Genomic DNA, 18676 nt, shown 5'->3' with positions numbered 1-18676 from the left:
TTGTAAATTTTAAATTTTTTTGTTTGATTCCATTTGTAAGTTTGAATTTTATATATTGGATTTTATGTACATTATATATTGGGTATTTGAGTTCCATAATTCTCAACTTCACGTTATTTTAAATAAGTCTAAATAAGAACTTAACTCAATAATTTGAACTCGAACTTGAACTCGGCTTGAAAGCTTGAGCTTAAATTGGGCTCGAATTGGCCAGAGTTTTTAATCGAACCATGCAGAGCTGCCCAATATAGCTCGAGGACTTAGCCGATGTAACGACTTGAATTTTGTAACCCAAGTTTAGTACTTGTTTTCCAAAATCCCAAGTGTCAACCTTAAAATTAGAAGTCTCATTTTATACAATCTCATCAATATTTATGAGCTCATTTTAGTGCATGATGCACAAGATGAAAGCTGATTTAAGTCTTAGGGAAAAAGTGGTGATTGAATGTTCACCATTAAAACTTCTTATAGCCCACCATAATGTTTATTTGCCATTTAACCTGTCCATAAGGTGAAGCCCACCATAATGTTTATATGCCATTTAACCTGTTGATAAGGTCAAATAGACCTGAACGAGGGGAAAATAGAAATATCATTTTGATTCAAATTATTTGTGGCCCATAAGAAGTTTTTAATTGTTTATCACCATTGTTTCCTGTGCTGTAGTCCTCCTGAGATTTGTATCAGCTTCATTTTCGTGCCATGTGATAAAATGAGCCCAAAAATGAACTCTTAAAACGGACGGACGGCGTGGATATACACTACATACATCAAGGTAGGCCCCATTATGACGACCTGACGGAGCTCGGTCAGGTCCCGAGCTCAACAGAACTTGAATAGAGAACACAGCGAGTTTGCAGAAAACTCAGATAGTAGCCATGGGAGGGAAGGATATAGGGCAGGAAGAAGCGGGGCGAGGAGGAAGGAAGGAAAGGGAAGATGAAGAAGGCCGCTTCTTACTGGGCCGTCCCACCTTCACATCCATGGGAAACGGGCGCTTCAAATGCACAGAGACCGGCCACGAGGTTCTGGCCAAAGACATGGAATCCTACGGAAACAGCAAGCGCTGCCGTTTGGGCCTCATAGACGTCGCTCTCCTTCACAAGAAGCCTCCTCTCAACTTGTTCGAGCAACATTCCGTCTCCAAGTAAATCTACCCGCTTTTCTATTCTCTTCTCTCTCTCTCTCTCTCTCTCTCTCTCTCTCTCTGATTTCTCACTTCATTATCATCACCTTCGTCTTCATATCCATTGTGCTGGACACGCCGTGCATACATCTTATCCTAAGAGAGAAAGATGACAGCTGATTTCTTTCTACACGTATCGCTCACTCGATGAATCGATTGGCCAGCAGTGTTTTCAGGACAGAGGACAATCGTGCCGGGACCACCCTACGGAAAACATGGATCGTGCACACATGCTTTGTCGGCATGTGTGGTGTGTCCGTGTTTGGTGCTTGAAGACATGCAATCTGGAATCAGCAACTCCTCTTTCTCATTTCTGGAGCTACCTTGTAACTCTGCCTTCATCTTGTCACTGCCATCTTTCTCATTTCTTGTTATTGCCCACACCATTGTTCGGTGATCCGGATCAATTATCTGGTGGGTGCCTTGAAAATTATCTTTGGAAGATAAACCTTGACTGTAGACTGTGAGTCTCCTTCCGCGATTAGGTTTAGGAAGTGATATGGTGAGAGTTCTTATGCCTAACCTTATATCCGTTGTCTCAGTTTCCCTCAAGTCTATAAAACTGGTCTGGAATAAGTGGAATCTTCAGTCCCATTTTTTCATCTCCATGTTTTCTTCCCACTGTTAGCAAGCTAAAACACTTGAAATGTCCTAGGCAGATGAACCCTTGAACTCTAGGAGATTGCTCATGGAAATTGAGAAAATTGAGAAAAAGAAAGAAATTCCATGTAAGTAAATATGCTTTCATTCATGTGAAAAAAAGCAAAATGACAAGCACAAGTAACATAAAAGAAAGCAAAATAGAAATTGTCAAACCAACATTCAAAGATTAACTAAAATCATTCATCATTCATCATCTTACTATTGTTAGTCTTGAAATCAGTATTTAAATCACAAATTGCAAATCAGCGATCTTCTATATTTTGTGGTTGTGTGATGGTTTTCGGCTTTGGATCATGGATTTAAATATTCTCCATTATGACTGAATCTCGCCCGTGTTCTATCTATTTTGATGCAAACTGTTCCAATTTGGACCACCTATACGTTAGAATCGGGCTACTTGGTCCCAAATTATTCTGAATCAGGACGATTGATTTGATATGGATTGACTTGGTATGTATTGGTACTGACTTGGATACGGATTGAGTTGAGATGAGCTGGATTGAGTTGGACCAAGTCAATAGACTTAGTACCAATACATATATAGTCGGGACTGAGCAAAACCAGTTTCAACCAGCATGCAACTCTCTGTAGTATCAATTGACTCAATGGCCACACAGGTAGACAGATACTATAAAATTTGAATAAAGTTTTATATACATTTTGGGCTTACGTACTCATTTTTGTATTGCTTCCAATTCCATGTGATGGTTAATTAATCTACAGTTGTATTGCTTCCAATTCCATGTGATGGCTAATTAATGTGGTTTTATAATTGCATCTAAATTTATCTCGACATGTGTTTAAATTTGTGTGGCTAATTGAATATCGGTTTAATTTGCTTTTTTGAAAGGTGATAATTTATTAGGCATGAAGCTGAAAGGAATAACAAGAAGCGACCAAAAAGAAGAAACAAAATGAAGAACCTACAAAAACAAAAATGGAAAAAACAGAAAAACAAGAAAACTAAACAGTACAACAACACCAGCCCCACGACTGGAAGAAACCCCTAAACCAGCCTAAACAACGAGATAGGGGGGCCAGTTCCTGAACAACAGAAGAGCTTTACTGAAAACCATTGCTGCAGATATACCCTTGCTGTGGAAACATTAACTATTCCTCTCAGCCCAAATAGCCCAAAGAGCTGCAACCTTGATCAGCCTCCAACACTTTCTACCAATATTTCCTCCTTGCTTCGTATGTCAAGTGAGGAGGAAGTCACCAATCGAAGACGGCATCACCCAGTGGACATTTGCAAGAGAGAAAACTCCAGTCCATATGCTCGTTACGAAGGGACAATGCAAGAATAGATGATCGATTGTTTTCGCCTCTCGCATGCACAAGAGACAAATGTTTAGACGTTCGGGAGGATCATACCCCTCTTTTGCAGATTATTAATAGTGAGCACATAACTTCTACTTACAAGCCATGCAAAAGTGTTTTTATTTTTCCTTTCAGATTTTTCTTTATTTATTTTTTTCATTTTTTACTCTCTGAATTTTTCATTATTTCTTATTTATGAACTTTTTCACACCCTCAAGGTGACTTGTCTTGTATTGGAAGAGTTGCATTGACTACCTCAAGGGATTGTGGGGCAGGGAGAGCTGAGAGGGCTGAGGGTGCACCCATAACTGCATTTTCGAAAGAGTGCCCAACAACCTTTAAGCCCCTTTCTGTTACTGTAAGTTGTAACATCAGGAGAAGGATGGGGGACACCAGCTTCCTCAACTCTCCTCTTCGGGACCGAAGGAGGAACGTTGGCAGGACCATAGTGAGCTATCGAAATGGAGATCCTACAGCCATTGTAGTCTGATTGATGGAGGGAGATGGTTAAGGACGCTGCCTCCATTGTCTCCATGCGGACAAAAGCGAAGCCCCTTTTCTCTGATGAGCCTTTCTTCCTTGGAATCACAATCTCTTTAGCTGTCCTTGCTTTAACAAACGTCCGAGAGAACATATACTCATCCTAGCTATCAAGGAAGTTGGACTCAAAGAGAGTTGAGTAGGCCGCTAAGTTAGAGGAAATGGCTGTCTTTCTGGACGCTGGGGGATGTTTCTTGACGACTCCGATCCATTCCTCCCGAGATGAGTCTAATTGGTTAGGTTTTGTGGTGGGGGCGCTGCCTAAGATACCCAGATAATCTCTACGACGGTGGGAGTTAAAGGATTTATCATAGATGTTAGGGTTAAGGATGACATCGGATCTAGAATTTCAATGGAAGGGGGAAGGGGAGGAAGATAGAGAGTGGAAAGATCCCCTGGCCTCAGACCTCCCCCTAAACCTAGCAATGGATGGAAACTCACTATAACCATCCAGATAAAGCCTTTGAGATTGATGATGGGACTGGGGATGATTGTCATGGAAAATGGCATGGTGCTTTTGGCGGGGTGCCTTAGGTGACCTTCCGGGTGATGAGCTCTGGAGGGGGATTGGCCTTTGTGGCTGGAAGTGAATGCAACCTTCCTACTACCCTTCTAAGAATCTTTTCCTTACTCGTGAGAGTATCTAATGCAGGCGCATTTTCACATCGGGCTCGATTGGGGTATCCTGTGGGATGTGAGGATACACTTGGGGTGGGCGGCCCGTGTGAGGTGGGTGGCTGGTGTGAGGCGGTACCCATGTGATTTGGGGCCCACGAGGGGGGTTTGGCCGAGGTCCTAACCCATGTGATGTGGGGCCTGAGCTATGAGATAAAGAGATTGATTTACCATGCTCTAACAGTTTGAGCTTTTAGAGCAAGTGATTAATTGTCTTACATCAAATTGGTATCAGAGCGGGAGGTCTCGTGTTCGAGACTCCTCATCGGGGGTGATTAATGCAGGGGCATTTTTACATCGGGCTCGAGTGGGGTAGGCTGTGGGATGTGGGGACACACTTGGGGTGGGCGGCCCGTGTGAGGCGGGTGGCTCGTGTGAGGCATGTGATTTGGGGCCCACGAGGGGGGTTCAGCTGAGGTCCTAACCCATGCGATGTGGGGCATGTGCTATGAGATAAAGGGATTGATTCACCATGCTCTAACAGTTCGAGTTTTTAGAGAAAGTGGTTAATTGTCCTGCATTAGTATCCCATCCTAAAACTGTTAGCTCCCAAGATCCCTTTCCCCTTACCCTGTCTTCTATGCCCTATAGAATCTTGAACTGGATCTCTCCCATCAGTGAGAGCTCTTAGGGTTGAAGATCTCAACATACTCCATCGACCACCTTCTTTAAGTTGAATGTCCAATTCTTGTATTTCTTTTCTTAACTATCCATTTGACTTTGAGGGAGTGATAGTTGGAATTAATGATTTCTCCATAGGGCTATCGTTCCATTTTAGGGGATGGCTCTTGGATAAGGTTTTGGGAAGATGCTTGGTGGTGACACTAGGCACACTTGAGGTGCAACGACCTAGTTTTAAGAGCCCAATTGATATAGGATCAACATGTTAAAGTCATGAGGCACACATAGGCGCAACTATCAGTCACTGCTTTTGGATTCCACCTTTTGTTCAGTGATCACTTCCACTCAAATTGAAACATAATAGAGGGGAAAGCAACCAACAACTTATTCTTATTTCCCCTATCCATATATCTTTGACGATCTTCTTGAAAGTGTGGCCTTCTGACCTGCTCTTGGCTTAGAATATTCACCTATTCCTTTCCAACCACAACATCCACAATGTAGCCTTCAGAACATATTTCCACATGAGCTTAACAATAGGGCCCCAAGCAGACTGTCTCCACCCATTGCATAAGCCTCCGATTATTCTTGGCACAACCCGCTTTACTCCAAATTTGAACAAAATGACTGTCTAGATCTTACCAATGAAACTGCATTAGATGAATGAGTGAGACACTTTCTTCCACTTCCTTACACATCTCGCACCTATTGGGGATCATCGTGCCCTTGCGTTGGAACTCGGAAGTGATCAATGGTTGGAACATTACTCTTGTAGGCCAACTAGCAAAAAAATCGATTTTCAGGCGATGCCCACTATCCCAAAGAATATTCACCTACTCATTAATCTACTGCTTGTCGACAATGATCATCTACCAAGTGACGGACTGAAAACATTCCGTTAGCATCAACAATCCATACACAGAGATATGCACCCTCTTGACCAGTGTAGTAATTATGAAGAGTACCCAAAAGCTAAGATAGGAGCAGATCTCCTCATCTTTCAGATGGCATCTAAATCTCAGTAACCATACCACCCATAAATGCGTCTTTAGGAAAAAAAAGAAGGAAAAACCCTGCTACACGCCCCTCATCTACAACAATCTGGTACAATGGAGCAAACAAATTTTGCAGGGGGCTTTTGTCCCCAACAAACTTCCATAAACAGACCCTCTTCCTTTCCCTTATATGGTATCTGATAATCTTGAAAATTTTGCCGTATTCCTTAGAGATGGAATTCCAAACAACCATTCTTCTATTGTCGTTCTCTACCCTTATGTCCTACCCATTCTCCACTCAACCATACTTGCTGCTCAAAATGGACCGAAGGAGAGACATGTCACCATGAACCATATGCCACCATCATCTGGTTAGCAACGCAAGTTCACCACGATCATTCTCATGTCAAGATCACCAAATTTCTGGTTTATGGACTTCTAACTAGGGCACCCAAGTGATACATATGGCTACTGTCCCAACTGTTCCAAAGAAATCTTCTCCGAAGAGGTTCTAGCCTTGCAACTACCTTTTCGGGACATCTAAATAGCAATAAGAGGTAAATGGGGGCAATTGCGAGTGCAGCCTTAATCAGCCTTGATTCAGCCCTCCCAATATAACCACTTCCCTTTCCATGATGCTAACTTGAGATTACATCTCTCAATCAAGCAGAGATTGCTGGCAGTGTTTTAAATATTGATGATATCGTCCGATATATCCCACGATATATCTTGCATCCCACCGGTGCTATACAAAACGCAAGTAGTGCGATATATCCCACATGTTCGATCCATTGAGCAATTTCGATTTTCGATCCTTTTTTTCCCCCTGTAAATCATGTTAAATCAGTGTCAAATTGTTACAAATCCATAAATTTTCATGTTTTGCATGAAAAATCATGGATTGGGAGCTTCGATTTCAAGATTTCGAAGAGATGGGCCGAGTTGTGGAAAATTTTAAAAAATAATCAAAACTTTCCAATTTCTTGCAAATTGGTTGCAATCTTTATGTCCAAACATAAAATCAAACATGTATATAACTTGATCTAGTGATTCTTCTTTTGCTTTTGAAAGTATTACTTATGTTTTCACACGTCTTCGTACATTTATAAATTATATGAATAGACCTTGAATATACTTGCACCAATTCAGTTAGACAATGCATAGATTAGGACTCCATACAAAGAAAACCTGTATGTGCACTTGTTTTTTTGTAATGTTTGATTTATACGTGTATTGATGTCTTTTTTAACAATCACTGAAGTTTCATTAAAATATTCGACCAATTTTCCAATGTTTCCCCATGTTTCCCCACATTTCCAACAATAATGATACATTACGCGATACAACCGATATATCCCATGCGATAACCGATACATATTCGTATCCGTATCTGTATCCCAAGAATGTGATCCGTAACACGATACCAATGTTTCAAACACTGATTGCTGGTTTACTGGCACCAAGTGGCATCCCTAGCAATTTGATGGGCAGCTTCTCTATCTTTCTTCCCACTGCAACTACTAAGTCTTCAGGTTCGTTGGTATCAAGATCTATTCCAACTATACTACTTTTCTATAATTTTATCCTGAGACCAAATACAACTTCAAATTATCTGAGAGCCTTTTTGAAATCTTGCTCGTCCTCTATATCATTCAATCCATATAGGAGACTATTGTTAGCATATTGAATATGCGTGATTTCATTGATCGTGTTATTCAGTGACACTTTCTGAGCATTTCCCGATTCCACTACCCTAGGGAGGATCATATTAAGAGCTTCAGTTATGATAGTAAATAGAAGTAGCGATAGGGGATCCCCTTGTTGAAGGTCGTTGGAGCTTTCTGAAGAAGCTGAATCGAGATCCATTTATCAAAACTGAGAACCAAGCCAATGTTGTACATGCTTTTATCCGTGCTCTCCATTTTCTTTTGAATCCCATCCTTCCAGACATGTAATTGAGAAACCCCTACTTCTCGCAATCATGTGCTTTCTACATATCAATTTTGATAAGGAAGCCCTTCTTTCCTTCTTTTTTTTTTGTTGGGGGGGGGGGGGGGGCAAACAAATTTTAGCTCGTGAGTGAATGGGCCTGTGATGTAACTCCCCGCAAGAAAAGCTGTTTGCATGGGGAGCATAATCGAATTGTAGACTGCCAATCCTTGTAGCCAACACTTTTGCTATGATTTTGCAACAGCTTCCAATTAGGCTTCTTGGTTTGTTGGCTTTCACTTCTTCCGCATCGAGCTCAAAGACTTGTCTTCAGTCTCTTGTATGAATGGAAACTCAAATTGCTTTCAAGAAGAAAAAGATCTCATGAGTTTATGGCAATCTAAGAAATTTCGGGAAATGAGTTTTCTTTCTTTCTTTTATACATATATGTATGTATGTATGTATGTATAAACCCTAGGTTTGATCTAAAATAAACGGGACAAGTTTAAAAAGGGTTTGGGTGATCCCCATATGTGATTCACACCCTTAATGGGTGCTAAGATGTCCAAAGTACCCCTTCTTTGAGGTGGCAAGAGGGGGCTCCCTTCATTTTTTCTTGGGTTGCATAAGGCATATGCTTGGGTGATTTGTTCCTAGGCAGAATTAGGTGTACATCTAGGGGTGATTTGTTTCACCTGGGTCCTTGATGAGGAACATATGGCTAAATGCTCGAGGCATGATTGGTTACTATTGGCTAGCCTGTTGAGTTTGCTTCCAAATGAGCCTAAGATTATGCAATAGGGCCCCCCTTCAGTTTTTTATTGGGTTGCAGGTAGGCACATGCTTGGGTTATTTGTTCCTAGGCTCATGTAGGCACATGCCTAAGGTTGTTGTCTTGCCTGGGCCCTCAATGAGGCACATATGGCTAGACACTTGAGCCTTGAGGCGGGATTGGTTATCTTTTTTATTTTTTTATTTTTTTAAGAATGATATGCGATTGGTTGTCATCGGCTAGCCTATTGAGTAATTTCTATACAAACCTAATATTATGCAATTGGTATAAGAGTTGAACTAATGATGACCAAATTATGTATGGGGATTATGCTATGCCATCATGTTGGTCCACCAGAAACTTGATTAGGTCAGTCATATGGTTTAGGAAAGTTTTCTTTGTTGGGTTTTATCTTGGAGTACCGGGAGCTTCCTAGTTTAGAAGTTCCTAAATGAGTTTAAGTAATTTTTATATTTGAAGTCGAGTTAAAGTTGGGGATAAATTGGCTATTGAGTTAATTTCTATACAAACCTAATATTATGCAACTGGTATAAGAGTTGAGCTAATGATGACCAAATTATCTATAGGGATTATGCTATGCCATCATGTTGGTCCACCAGGAACTTGATTAGGTCAGTCATATGGTTTAAGAAAGTTTTCTTTCTTGGGTTTTATCTTGGAGTACTGGAAGCCTCCTAGTTTAGAAGTTCCTAAATGAGTTTAAGTAATTTTTATATTTGAAGTCGAGTTAAAGTTGGGGATAAATTGCATGCATTCAATGGTGAATGGCTAGCGGTCATCAATTCTGATTCAAATTTTAAACAAGTTTTTGCTCCATCATGTGAAGGGGAATGCCAGCCCAAAAGGTAGTAACTAACGAAGGTCTAGAAACAAGCAATGCAAGCTGTAGGTGTGTAATACTGTAATTTCACTGCCTTATATAACTTCAGTTGATAGAGAAGGGCACATGCGGAATTTTGTACATCAATGCAAGGGCAACGCCACCCACCCGCTATCAATTGCTCACTTGTGGGCCCCTCGAGAATGGTAATTAAGGGTCCCACCTTTAGAGAGGGGTGATTTATTACACTAATCAACTGGCACATCCAAGTTATATCCCTGTGATAGCATCAGAAGGGGATTTGTAGCTGCTTCTCTTGTGCAGCAGGACTTAAACCAGGAGAGTTTTTGAGGGAAGAGGCAGGGCTTTGTTGGAAGTGGCGCAACAATATTCTCTGCTGTAGATGCTCTGTCTCAAGGTGTCCGTGGGTGTGACTCTATCAAGCCCAGATCCAGCTTGTCTAATATTTATCACCTTGCTATGGCTAGTTTGAAAATCTAGAGTCGGCAGCATGAAACAAGTCATCGGTGGAGATACTGAAGAGGAATCCTTAGTTCTTTACTGCAAGATGATGTTTAAGTGTAGTTAGATGAAGATCCCTCTAGATTTCACAAGGAAAAGGAATCGATTGGAGACATTATCCGTAGAATTACCAAGGCGATGGGATTGCCAGTTGGCTCCAACAATGAAGATGTATCAACTCTGGTAAGTTTTTTCAGAGACCGAGAAAGGCAAAGAAATGAAAAGAAAGCAGGGGCCTCAGTAAAACTAGAAACAAGGGGGAGGAGAGAATTCATGAGCTTGGCTTCATCAGTCAATCATGATGTGGGTAGCAGGTTCCAAAGATGGGAGGAGATGGAAAACAGGGCACTTAAAGGAGTAGGGGAGAGGGAGGTCGCTGAACTGTGCTCATGAGAATTGTCGTGGAATGGGAGGGGGCTGGGATGTCCAGAGAAGAGGGTACATGTTTAGGAAGTTTTTCTGCAACAAAACGCTCAAAAATCTATATCATTTCAGGAGATAAAAATTCAAGCTATGGGCAGATTTCTGCTTCACTCAGTTCGAGAAATCCTAGCTATGACTGGATTGCCTTGGATCAGCAGTTGCGTCAGGAGGTGTAGTTGTGGTATGGAATTTGGAGGAGTTACCAAACGAAGATGGCGATAGGTGAATTCTCTCTGTATTGTTCAGAAAAATCAGTAGTTGAACTTGCTGGGTATTTACCTTGGTATGGTCCTGCAGGCTCTTTCAAAGTTTTTGGGCTGAGATGGGTAGTTTTCATAGCAGGTGAAGTTGTCCTCGGTGCATAGGAGGAGACTTAAATGTTATTCGCTATCTGAAATTTGAAAATCCTCAGCTCCTCTATGGTCCAAGCCCTAGTGAGGGTTGCCTTCAAGGTGTTCCGTATCCGTTACAATACGCTCGTAAATGCCGATACGTATAGTTAACGCTCATGACTGTTATGAGATATGGGGGTGAAATGGGGAAGTTGGTTTTTTAGGACCGTATCGGCCGTTATGGTAGCCGTAAAGGCCATGACAAGGCATAATGACTGTTACCCTCGTAATGGTTGAAAAATGACCAGTTTTTTTTTTTCAAAAACTCTCCTAGATCATTTTAGGAAATATTTTGACCACTCTTACCATAGTTTTTAAGATTAAAACCATAGATTGAAGTGATTTGAGCAAATAGAAGCTCCAAGGGCTTTTTTTTTTCAAAAAATTGAAAAAGTAGTTTTTTTTTGTTTGTTTGTTTGTTTCTTCTGATTTCAAGTTCTAATGCTTGATTGTGATGTGTAAACATTAGATACATATAATAATGTTCACAAATTCACTAAAGAGCCTGATACAACACTCTCACTAAAGAGTGAACCGTTACGCTACTATAAACATGTTCAAAACAAAAAATGAATACATATTTGGAAAATTTATATTATTCCGAATTTTCTAGATATTTTTTCAGATTTTTTTGGCAAAAGAAAAATTTCAACCATTGCGGGGGTTGTAATGGTTGTTACACCCATGTATCAGCCGTTTTGGTTGATACCCGTATCGGTAATGGTAGTGACCATTACGGCCACCGTTACCGATACAGAATACCTTGGTTGCCTTGGTTATCAAGATCTTGATGATTGACAATTTGAAGAAGAGATATTTTGCAATCCTGAATGTGTGCATCATGTGCAGAGCGTGAAAAAGTCCATTAATAATCTTTTCATTGTGGAGTTGAACAATCTAGAACTACTTCAAAGCATTTCGGGTCTTTTGGGACCTTAATGGATCCATTTGGGAGGTTTTTGGGGGGTTGGGGGAGAGGCCCTCTCTTTCCTTGTAGGGAGTGAAACTCGATTGGCCTTACGCATTTTTGTGGCAAAATATTAAAAAAAATAAGGGTATCTTTGACAAAGACGCTTTAAAGAATATCCATTTATTATTTTAGAGTGGGCCATGTTGTCCATATCCAATCTGACTTTCAAAGTGGTTTCTCTTCACTTTTACCATCTCTTTGTGGGACCCCAATATGCAAGGAGGTTCCTGGTGTTCTTTTCCAAGTCTTTGGGTGCTTGTAGTTTGTTCTTTGGGCTGTGGTGTTTATGAAGTGGATGGCTGCTCATCATCCCCTCTTGTACCGTCTTTTTCTCTTTAGGATGTTGCTATCAAAATTTTAGTTGGCATCCAAAAGGAAAAGAAAAAGAAAATGAAACGAGATACATTTTTATCAATGAAGATGATAGATAAGGACTGGGGAGGCTGCCTACTAGTCTTGGTTAAATGGAATAATAATTTTTGCATGAAGAAGACGTGGATACCTTTCAGAAAAAATATAAAATAAAAAAAATGAGAAGATGTGGATGACCATTCATGTAGACATGGGTCATCATTGCAAGAATAAGTCTTGTTCGAAGTAGACGAAGATTTTCTTCAAAGGCTATGTAGTGGTTCTCCTTAATTGATTTTCTTTATCTTCAACGACTATTTAGTGGTTTTCCTACTCTTCAAAATAATAATAATAATAAAAATAAAAATAAAAAATAAAATAAAATAAATAAAATAGTGGTTTTCCTTTTTTTTTTTTTTGTCTATATGCTCTTGTTGTTATTTGTGATTTGTTTGTATGTCACCCATGATTTATTTTATTTTACTTTTAATGATACCCACAAGCCACGACAAACATTATTCATGTTTGTTTATTTTTGTTGCAGATCAAAGCTCATATGTAAGCTTACTAAAGATACCATCAACAAGTCTGAGGAACATATTTGGAAGCACATAAGTGGGAGAAGATTCCAAAACAGATTAGGTTAATTTTATTTGCTTTTTATTTGGTTTTATTACTTAACTTCTTTGCAGTTATGCTTCCATTTTGGTAAGACTATTGAGTTCTTGGGTTCACTTTCTTGCTCTTCCTCGATTCTCATAATAAAGCCATTTTCCTTTTCTGTTACTATTAAATTTTGACATACCTTTCCAATGTCCTGAATCATCTTCATTTAAGCCTTCTTCCAACTAAATGGGATTTACTACCTGAATCTTGTTTTGCTATTCTACTCTATTGAGGACCATATCCTCGAGTAAACCATATGTCATCAAGTCTTTTTTTTTTTTTTTTTTAACTACCTTCATCCACGTCCTTTTGGGCCTTCTCCTTGCTCTTTTAGAGCATTCAACTTGAACCAACTCACTCCTAGGCGATGCAATTCTTGGTCTCTCTTGCACATGGTGAAACCATCTGAGTCTGCTCTCTCTCATTTACCTATTAGTGCTACTCCCAAGTTCCCTTGAATGCATTAATTTCTAATGCTATCTTTCCTTGTCTTGGCACTCATCAATCTCAACATCCTCATTTCAGCTAAGCTCATCCTATGAACATTGTTCCGTAACTGTCTAACATTCTGTCCCATAAAGCATGACTCCTCTTACAACCATCCTATAAAATTTCCCTCAAGTTTCATTGGTATGCATCTATCACATAAAACTCCAGAGGCACATCTCCACTTCATTCATCCAGCTCGAATTCTATGAGCAACATCCTTCCCAATCTCTCCAGTCTCATGAATTATCAACACCAGATGTTGAAAGTGGTCATTTTGGGAACTTTTAGTTTGGCAATCTTAATTCCATGTTTCTACTCCTATTGTTACTAAAATTGTATTCCGTATACTGTTTGAGCCTGACTAGTTTTAAAACCTTTAGATTCTGCAGTATCTCTCCAAAGTTCTAGTTTCGTGTTCCCCTCATCTAGTTAGTTTCCATAAACTCTGTTTCAGTCTGACTAGTTTTAAAACCTTTAGATTCTTAACTATCCCTTCATAGTTCTAGCTTTGTGTTACTCCCTCCCTCATCTTGTCAATAAAAACTCTGTCAACTGCAAACAACATAGAGCACCGGGCCTCTTCCCATAAATGCTTCATTAACACGGTCCATGACCAATGCAAAAAGATTGCTGACCTTAGGGAATTGTGTCGTGAAAGGGTTTTGATTGCTGACCCATTTACTTCTACGGTCAATTTACACGCCGTTATGCCTTGTTAAGTAGTTCAGTAGCATATACAAATGTTATATTTAAATGCTTTGTTTTCCTTGTATACATCATGCCATGCTTGTAACTTGTACTTTTGGATGGAGAACCTCGTGATGGACATGTGGATTTTTATCACAGAACAAAAGGAATTAGAAATCAAGACATCAAAAGGAACGGTAGAGCAGGCTGATGTGTTATCACTCAAGGCATCAACGTCAGATATAAATGGTGTCAAGAAGGTTCGAAATAATAAGGTAGGCAAGGGTGATTCCCCTACAAAGAAACCCATAGACAACAACAGTGACACAGAAGAACCTGACAACAACAGTGACATAGAAGAACCTGACAACAACAGTGACACAGAAGAACCTGACTTCTGGATGCCTCCTATTGGAAATCGTTGGGACTTAGATGATGGAAATGATCGTTGGGGATCTTGTACAAATTTGGCTCATGAAACAGATGAAGACGCAGGAATAGGTAAGCATGATTATTTTTTCCTTCTCTTTTCTTATCTTTCCTTTCCTTAAAAAAAAAAAATCTTTGGGCCATGATAAACTGCTTTTATGTATGAATAACATGAATAGTCATTTTTTGGGTTTTCCCAATTTTGTCATTGTCATGATTCCCTTAATCAAATGTCCAAGTTTTGCAGTCTCTGCTTGGGCAATGAGCAAACCATCAACCACTTGTTCCTTCATTGTCCATTCGTTTTTGAAATTTGGTCCTCCATCTTTGCCAAATTCCATGTGCCTTGGGTCATGCCCAGCTTGGTTAGTGATCTCCTTTCCTGCTGGCATGGAGTTGGAGGCGACAAAGCCTTCAAAGCTGTTTGGAGACTGGCAGTTCTAGCATCTCTGTGGGAAATCTGGAGAGAAAGGAACAGCCAGACCTTTAATCTGTCTACTTCACAAGTGAGAATTCAAGGTTCAATCTTCCGGGACATCAAAGATTGGGTCTCCGCTCTCAATCTTGACCCCAACCTGGATCTTTCTTGCTTCCTGGTCGCTCTCTATCTCTATAGTCTTTTCTGGAAGTTTCAGGCCTTCCCCATTTGTATCTGCTCCTGCAGCTGTTGCTTTCGAGTTGTATAGCTGTAGCTTCATCTTCTTTTGTTTTCTCTTTTCTTCTTCTTTTTTCTGTTCTGTATAGTTTTTTTTTTTTTTTTCTCATCTGTTTCTGTTCTGTTTTTCCTTTTGGGTTGCCTTTGGCTCCCTTTAATAATATTCGATCTTCAAAAAAACAAAACAAAACAAAACAAAAGAGGAAAAAGTATGCTTGTTTAGGAAAAAGCTGAAATTTCATCTCTGTTAGAACTTCTTAGAAGATCTAAGACTCTCCGGAAAAATGATCGTCTCTCTTTATTTTGGTGGCATGTATGGTGAGTTGTAAGTTACCATCAACTTTAGGCTCCACCTGAGTTCTATTGTCCTTGGGATGCTATGCTTCTGAGTTTGCATAAAACATCCTTAGCATGCTATGCTCCTGAATTTGCATAACTGCCTTTTTGAATTTGATTTTAATTACTGACACATGAAGTGAGCAAGTGTATTACTGGTTCATTCTCTACCTCTGTATAAGAGACTGGTCTGTTCTCTGTACCCTCACCATTACCCAGCCCCAGCCATTCACTCCTACTCATAACCATGTCCTTTTGTGATGAGCCTGCTGTTGCCGGCTACCCATCACTCTCGGGATGCCACATAATCTTCTATACATCCATGGTTCTGCAGCCAACACCAAATGGTGCACTGTCGTCCACCCCATGGTCCCCATTCCTCCCCACTTCTTCCTTCTACCCATGCTGTTGGATTGCTTGCTTCTCCAACTATGAAGTTCCTTCTGCTTGCTTCCTCTACCTCTTCAACCATAATGATGGTAAAATATTGCTCTTCTACCCATATATTTACTTCTTTCAGGCAGCTTTCTTTGGCCTTTTTTCAAAATTTCAGCTGAACAAGCTCCAGTTTATCATGGCTTGCAGTTCTTTCGTCCACCTCTTCCCACTTCTGGAAGACCCCCCTTTCCCATGTTTGCAACACTAACTCCCAAGACCTGCATTTCAGCGACGCTAACTCCCAAGACTTCCTTTTCCCACGTTTGCAACACTAACTCCCAATACCTGCATGTCAGCAACACTATATCTCTGCTTATGCTGCCTTCCAAGTTCTTACTGCCAATACTCTTACCCCTCAAAAGAATAACCACTCAAATGGATCTCTTATAATAATCTTCCTAAATGTTCATCTGCATGTGGTGATCACACAAAGGATTGATGGAGCTTTGCTAAGCACATGTGTGCAATAAAGCACATGTACACGCCATATATGTGCCAGCATGGCAAATACTTGCGAGATCTAATCCATCCATCAGGTTGGTCCCGCCTTCTACTTGTCTTCCTAAAAGTAAAATCTGGTCTAATCAGCATGTGGGCTCCAAATTTTGGAAAACTTCAGCGGTCCACCTGACTAGTGGATAGAGGTGGGCACGGGACGACCCGATCTGGCTAACTCGACTCGTCCGACTCGGTCCGATCTGACTCGACCCGAACCGAATGGGTGAGTCGGTCCGAACTGAGTAAGCTTTGCCCAATCCAAACTCAAACCGAGTCAAGTTCGAGTTACCCAGTAACTCGACCCGACTCGTTCCAAAACTCGATCCAAAACCCGACTCGACCTGACTCTCTAACCCTACCCCGACTCGATCCCAACCTCTCTCTCTCTCTCTCTCTCTCTCTCTCGCCCTCCCTCATCCTCCTCTTCCTCTTCCAAGCCCGGCAACCACCCACCACCATCGCCCTCCTCCTCCTCCTCTCTCTCCTCTCCACTCCCTCCCTCCCTCATCTCTCAATCCAACTCGGTGCCAACTCGACCTGGCTCGGTACTTCTAACCGGATCGGACTCCGTCCGGATCAGTCCAGGCCAGACCGGACTCGGATCGAGTCAGGCATGCTGGACTCGGTATCGAGTCGGATCAAGTTCGGGTCAGGCCTATTTCAAAACTGGATCGAGTCGAGTCAGCCCTAACTTGGTCCGACTCGACTCGATGCCCAGCTCTACCAGTGGATCAACCTAATTCTTAGGCTAGGGCATCAATATAGTGGTGCCTTTCTGATCGATTGGCTGGATCGCAGACCTATCGTGCCTTGTTGGCATGTGTGTACATGACCTTTATTGCACAAGCGTGTGGGCTTAGCAAAGCTCCGGAATAATGTTTCTGAACCTAGCCATCAAGCCATGGGCAGATCAGGTGCTGAGGATCACATCTCAATGGTTTATCTGCCAAGGTGAGATTTCTTTGTGAAGTGGCCAGCAACAAATTAGCAACTTGCCAGTATCATCTAAAACGCTGGTTTCTTTTTTCTTTTTTTACTCTTTTTTCCCCTTTACTCTTAGACTTGGGGTTGAGAGAGAGTGCCATTTCATGTATTCAATGTGATTCATACCACTTGCCTCCTAATAAAATTCTATTTTCAGTCAACTTGTTGCACTCCTGATGATGGAGAAATATAGAAATCAAAATTTGTTCATAATGTCAAGAGGATGGGGTTTTAAGCTTTCAATGGTGTTTTGTTCATCAGTTAAGGCAGATGAAGCTGAATGTGATGCCACTGAATCAGAGTCTCTCTCCAAGAGGTATTTTGGGGCTTCTGCTTGTCTATTTATTTGGATCATAACATCTTACTGAAATAGTATCATTGCGTGTCTTTAATTGATGTTTGGTTAGGACCAAGCGGATGTCCATAGCAGTGGGACCCAGTAGCTTTGCCTCAAGGAAGAAGAAGAGTAAGAAGACAGGCTGTGATCAGTAATTGAGGTATACAAACATGAGTTTCTATATCTAATGGTTCTCATATAGATTACAATCTCTGGAAGGCTAGAAACTACAAATCGATCTGATTTGCTTCTTGTGAATCGTCCTGTATTCGGTGAGACAGGATTTGAAATGGGGACTCGAGAAGCTGGGGACAAGCCTATGATGATGATGGTGGTGACAATGATGAAATGCTCATATGTGGGAATTCCTAAAGGAAATTTGAAATTTGCGCTTTATTGTATATTGCCAATGATAGCTGGGATAAGGATATGCTTTAAATTTTTTTTTTTTTTTTCGTTTATGGAGAGAGCTGAAATTTATTAAGAGCGCTTGCCAAAAGGCTAGAAAAGAATACATCCCAACTCTACGACTCAAAAAAGAGGAGAGATTGGCAGATTTGACTGCCTTTACATTATAAGCTCATCCCAACACTAAAATTTTCTAATAATCTCTTCTACCAAAAAGCTATTCTGAAAACAGCAGCTAATCCAATCCCTCCTAGATTGATCAAAGAATCACCATAATAAGAAACTTTCACACTGCTTACCATACTTTCCCCACCTCACCCCCATGCCAGGCCCACACAAGTTCCTGAACAGAATTCAGCATCGCCCATGACACATTGAACATATTTAGAAAATAAAATGCTCTCACACTTTTTTGAGCAAAAGGGCCATAGATGAATAGATGATCAATCGACTGGCATCTCCCATTCACATTAAACAAATATTGGGAAGAACAATGTATCTCTTTTTGCAGTTATTGATTGTTAGTACTCTTCTTTCCTACTAATAGAA

At 40.7% G+C, this 18676-nt stretch overlaps 1 protein-coding gene across 4 annotated transcripts; it reads left to right on the top strand.

Moving 5' to 3' along the window:
* The first annotated feature begins 830 nt into the window (after nucleotides 1-830).
* LOC131239857 (uncharacterized) lies at nucleotides 831-18120 on the top strand. 4 transcript variants are annotated; one of them, XM_058237745.1, is made up of 6 exons: nucleotides 832-1147; nucleotides 12745-12842; nucleotides 14202-14543; nucleotides 17644-17698; nucleotides 17790-17879; nucleotides 18001-18120. In XM_058237745.1, the coding sequence occupies exons 1-5, from the start codon at nucleotides 879-881 to the stop codon at nucleotides 17872-17874; spliced, it is 849 nt and encodes a 282-aa protein (XP_058093728.1). In that variant the 5' UTR covers nucleotides 832-878; the 3' UTR covers nucleotides 17875-17879; nucleotides 18001-18120. The 4 variants fall into 4 exon arrangements, with proteins under 4 accessions (XP_058093730.1, XP_058093728.1, XP_058093729.1 ...); XM_058237746.1 differs by having other exon boundaries at nucleotides 17997-18120; XM_058237744.1 differs by having other exon boundaries at nucleotides 833-1147; nucleotides 17790-18120.
* Nucleotides 18121-18676: the final 556 nt, after the last annotated feature.

The sequence above is a fragment of the Magnolia sinica genome, chromosome 3, assembly GCF_029962835.1.
Source record: "Magnolia sinica isolate HGM2019 chromosome 3, MsV1, whole genome shotgun sequence".
Taxonomy (NCBI): Eukaryota; Viridiplantae; Streptophyta; class Magnoliopsida; order Magnoliales; family Magnoliaceae; genus Magnolia; species Magnolia sinica.
Note: the sequence above shows the minus strand (reverse complement) of the source record. Positions and strands in the feature narration are given on the sequence as shown.